The sequence below is a fragment of the Helianthus annuus genome, chromosome 5 (genome assembly GCF_002127325.2).
Source record: "Helianthus annuus cultivar XRQ/B chromosome 5, HanXRQr2.0-SUNRISE, whole genome shotgun sequence".
Classification (NCBI taxonomy): Eukaryota; Viridiplantae; Streptophyta; class Magnoliopsida; order Asterales; family Asteraceae; genus Helianthus; species Helianthus annuus.
The window spans coordinates 138,539,171-138,543,906 of record NC_035437.2 but is presented as its reverse complement, the minus strand read 5'-3'; the positions used below and the strand labels follow the sequence as shown (position 1 = coordinate 138,543,906).

Here is a 4,736-nt window from a genome sequence, read left to right as displayed (position 1 = left end):
TTTCGGGCCAAGCCCATACACCAGGCCCAATAGAGCATAGAAAAAATCAAACTATTTTTTTCAGGTTAGTAACTTTGATTTGATCTGCCACTTTTATTATTCTATACTATCTTAAAAGACAAAGTCGGTGGGGTTTTCCACTGGCTTTGTCTTACCCCATAGACTTTTACAATATTGCATTTCAAACCTCTCAGCTTTGCTATGGCCCCTTCGTTTTTGGAGTAATCAATTTTAGTCTCTTATCTAACCTTAATATTCTTCTACTTTAACAATTGACATTTTTAGCCCATAACTTTTTACTAATGTAAATTTTCTTCGACAACATTCGTTCGTTAATTTCTTTTATTTACCCATATCATTTTTTTACTTAAACTATTTTTCCGTGCATATTTTTATGTACGTATCCGTATAAATTTAAGGGTGTCTACGTTTCGACATAAACTTTTTCTGGAAACGAGTATCAATTCAAGGTGGTCTACATTTGGATATACCTTTTTTTGAATATAATACGTTTTCTTACTTATTTTATGTACATTTTCATAAATTTTGCTCCGAACAGAGTGGAGTCCAATTATTGTTTCTTTTTTCTTTTTTTTTCAAAGCTATAGAATAAGTTATGATTGTACAAGATAGATTCAATTTACTTTACGTTATGATCCAATCGCAATATTTATATAGGTTACATTGAGTTCAATCAGATATGTTGAAACACGCGTTTTCGCATAGTTAACGCATCACCTAACACTTGAACAAATCCATTCAATGTTTGCGACGTACTCACGCCGCAACGCGCGCGGGCCTTGTTACTAGTTTTATCATAACAACATCCTAACGCACAAGTTGGTCCAATATATTTCAAAGAACATATTTCAAGAGTTGATGGGCTAAACATAATTCAAAGTGCGGCCCAGTTACCAGCTCAAACATTCTTTGACCCAATACATATCAGTCCATCAACAATACAAATTATAGCCCATGTTTTATAGAAGTTATGCATTGTAATAACAACACCGAGCCACTCCATGGACCTTGCTAACTAATCTAAATCTGAGATAGAAGATGCTCAACAATCGAACGACGCTGGTACTTAGCGACTAGCGGTTCAGCCTTTGGTGCGGTAAACCCACCCGCTTCGCTCATATCCACCATTTCCACACCAACCCGTTTCCAATCGAAGCATTGAATGATAGACGCTAACGCCAACCCCACAATACGCAAAGCCAAGTTTTCACCCGGGCAACGTCTCCTCCCTGACCCAAACGGCATCATAGTCAACCCGTCTTTCACCTTAATACTAGATTCTTTACCTTCAAACCGCTCGGGTATAAACATGTCGGGAGACTCCCAAGTGTTTGGATCATTTTGTATAGCCCACACATTCACGAACAACATAGTACCATGTGGGATATGGTAACCACCAACCACACAATCTTTGGATGACTCATGAGGAAGAAGTAACGGCGCGGTTGGGTGCATTCTTAACGTCTCCTTGATGATACACTGCAAGTATGGAAGCTTCGATAGATCGGCCTCGTTCACTAATCGATCGCATCCTACGAAGCTGTCGATTTCAGTTTGCGCCTTGTGTAAAACGTGCGGGTTGTTAAGTAAAAGCGTCATCGCCCACTCCATTGTCTCGACCGATGTATTGATTCCTCCATGTAATAGAGCCTATCACCAACGAAAAAAAAAAAAGAAAATCACAAAATTAGCTATTTTTTGTGTCTTAATATAGTTATATCAAAACAATGTTTGGTGAACTTTGCTCGTGTATCTATTTTTACTGGATTCAACTAATTTGTTAAAAAAATTGTGAGAATCTACTAAAACGAACCAACTAAAAAAAGTTCAGGATCCGCTACAATACATACACAAATGTATACGCGATATGGTATCGCGTATAACTATTTATAATACCTGTGAAAGGCTTTTGATCATTTCATCTGTATAATACTCCGGATCAGCATCTTGTAGAGACAGTAAAATCTCAAGCAACGTCTTCTTCTTCTTCTTCTTCTCTTCACCACCACACAAACCACCCGCTCTAAACTCATCAATCCAAACCTGCATAAAATCATCACGCCTCTGTTGCACAGCCGCATACCTCTTCTCAAACTTTCCTGCAAACAACCATCGGAAATTCGGCAACATATCCAATATCTTCGACTCTGATATCACCTGTTCGGTATCCGCAAGCAAATCACCAAACCTCTTAGCTTCCTCCACTTCTCCACCATCCAAATCACCATAAAACCTCTTCCCTCCCATCATCCTTGTCATCACATTAAACATGAACCCAGAAAATTCCGATCTCAAGTTAACTGTATGATCTGGACCATTATCTTTATTACAAGAAAACTTAAGGATCATCGACCTGATCTCGTCCAGACGGATGTCAGCCAGTGAGTCAAGGCGAGTGTTGGATAAGATCTCCACCGCGGATATACGGCGGAGATTCTGCCAGTGGTCGCCGTAAGGCGCCCATGGCAAGGAGGTGTAGTTGTAACCGAAATATTTGCCGCTGAGAAGGTGAGGTCTGTTAGCGAAGACTACGTCGTTTTTGGACAAACATTCTTCGGCCGCAGTAGGGGAAGCGACGTGTAGAACGTTGCGGGATCCGAAGCGGAGGAAGAGAGCCGGCTGGCGGTGAGTTTGGGAGAGTTTTGCGAGTGAGCGATGGAGCGGTTTTTTTAAGAGGTGGAGGTGGCCGATTAGAGGGAGGGTTGGGAATGGAGTTGGAGGAAGATGGTTGAGTTTGTGAAGTATGTGTTTTGTTAGGATGTATATGGCTGTTAGAAGTGGTAGGGTGATCCAGAGGTTGAGTTCAACTCCCATTGTTGGTGAAGATGTTCCACGGTTAATTTTCGTCCAAGCTTTCTTCGTTCAAATCTCTGATCAAATTAAGAAAAAAAAAACAAAGTGAAGCTTTGGGAATAAGGCGTCGAGAGGGGATTTCGATCTGCAAAACGTGTAAAAAGAGATTTTAAACTTTCGTTACTTAAAAGTCCCCTAATGAAGGAAGATCATACAGAAAAACAGATTGCTTATAGATTTTGAATATTTAGAAGGTACGAATATAAACAAAAACGAAAATAAACAAATCGCTGGTGTTGAGTTTTAATGATGTGAAACACAGAATCTGCACATTGGCAGACACGTATCACATGCACAGATTTAGAACAGCCCGTCACACCAGGTGATTGTCAATCGACAATCAAGAACTCAAAGATTCCGTGATACAATGAAAAGAAAAACTTAAAACGAATTAAGAAGAAACAGAAACAAAGATAATATATTACAGAATTTTTATCAAACAAAAATGGGAAGAAGTATATACACATCTAATAAATTAATCCTGGTCCATCGATCTTCTACTATAAACTCAAGTGGACTCACGATAGCATCCAACCATAGTCATATATATATGAAAATATGAAATTTACAATTTTCTTTTAATTACTAAAATGTCTTTTTCTTATATGCTTTATATATATCATATCATATCAAAGAATAAGTGCTTTACAAATTTAATAAAGGTTTAAAGTTTAAATCCCCTTGTGTATGCGTATTATATGCTTGCTTACTTGTATATTTTTCAAATAGAGTAAAATGCACGGATGGTCCTCGTGGTTTGGTGAAATTTCACCTTTAGTCCCCAACTTTTCAGAATTACACTCTTAGTCCCTGTGGTTTCACAAGTTGTTACTCGGATAGTCCCTAAAGCGGATGAAGGTTACTCGGATAGTCCCTGTGGTTTGACAAGTTGTTACTCGGATAGTCTTTGTCATTTCATACCCACTAAACCAGAAAAACTAACCTCCATCCGCTTTGCGACTATCCGAGTAACAACTTGTCAAACCACAAAGACTAAGAGTGTAATTTTGAAAAGTTGAGGACTAAAAGTGAAATTTTACCAAACCACATGGACTATCCGTGTATTTTACTCTTTCAAATATTTTCATGGATATTTTAACACCAACCAATTGCTGGGTTTGAACATAAAAAATCTTAAGTTGACGCTCAAGGAATCCTAAATCCTAATTACACAAAGCCTTAAAATATCATAACATGTATAAATATAATGCAACTTAGACCATCATGCATCCATCAACTTCATTCAAGCTGGTCAATTTGCAGAGAAGATGAAAAAAAAACCCAAAGATATAATAAACAAAACAGAAACCCTAGGCTATGAATTAAAAGCAAAACTTACTGGACAGCAAATTAAAGCTCCTAGCTACCTGCAACTTTGAACCCCTCTACACGACTTGGGATTGTAGAGGAAAAATTGTGGAACTGGACCTAGGGTTAGTGAAAGGGGATGATTTCTTGTGTTCTGGAATCCTGATGTTGTAATTAGTGAAAAAGCTGGAAGAAAACCTCAGAGAAGAAGACACGTTAGCAGGACACAAACAACCTGAAGAAGAACACACGTGGTGGTAGGCGACGAAAAAGAAGAGAGGGACCAAATGAGTTAGATGGGGACCAAAAGGCACCCACATTTGCCTTTCAGATAGAAGATAATAAATAATATGTGATTTAATTAATTAATGTTAATCACATAATGGTATCTTTATTCTTTGATTTATATGCATATTTTATGTTATATAGATAATAAAAAATATGGTTGGTATCTGGAATCTGGAATAGTAAATATAGATGCCTCGGCCGGTTTAATATTTAATATTTATTTGGCTTGGTTGATTGTTTGAATATTCTTTTTAACAAAAAGTGGT

General features: G+C 37.8%; 1 protein-coding gene across 4 annotated transcripts; it reads right to left on the bottom strand.

The window, feature by feature from the left end:
* Window positions 1-829: 829 nt before the first annotated feature.
* On the bottom strand, window positions 830-4,482 carry LOC110881977 (cytochrome P450 81Q32). Of its 4 annotated transcripts, none has more exons than XM_035990725.1 (3): window positions 4,242-4,482; window positions 1,918-2,891; window positions 830-1,671 (listed from the first exon to the last, which is right to left on the bottom strand). In XM_035990725.1, exons 2-3 carry the CDS (start codon window positions 2,833-2,835, stop codon window positions 1,042-1,044), a joined length of 1,548 nt encoding a protein of 515 aa, XP_035846618.1. In that variant the 5' UTR covers window positions 2,836-2,891; window positions 4,242-4,482; the 3' UTR covers window positions 830-1,041. The 4 variants fall into 4 exon arrangements, with proteins under 4 accessions (XP_035846618.1, XP_021985787.1, XP_021985790.1 ...); XM_022130095.2 differs by having other exon boundaries at window positions 1,918-2,959; window positions 4,214-4,481; XM_022130098.2 differs by having other exon boundaries at window positions 4,214-4,481.
* Between the last annotated feature and the right edge of the window lie 254 nt (window positions 4,483-4,736).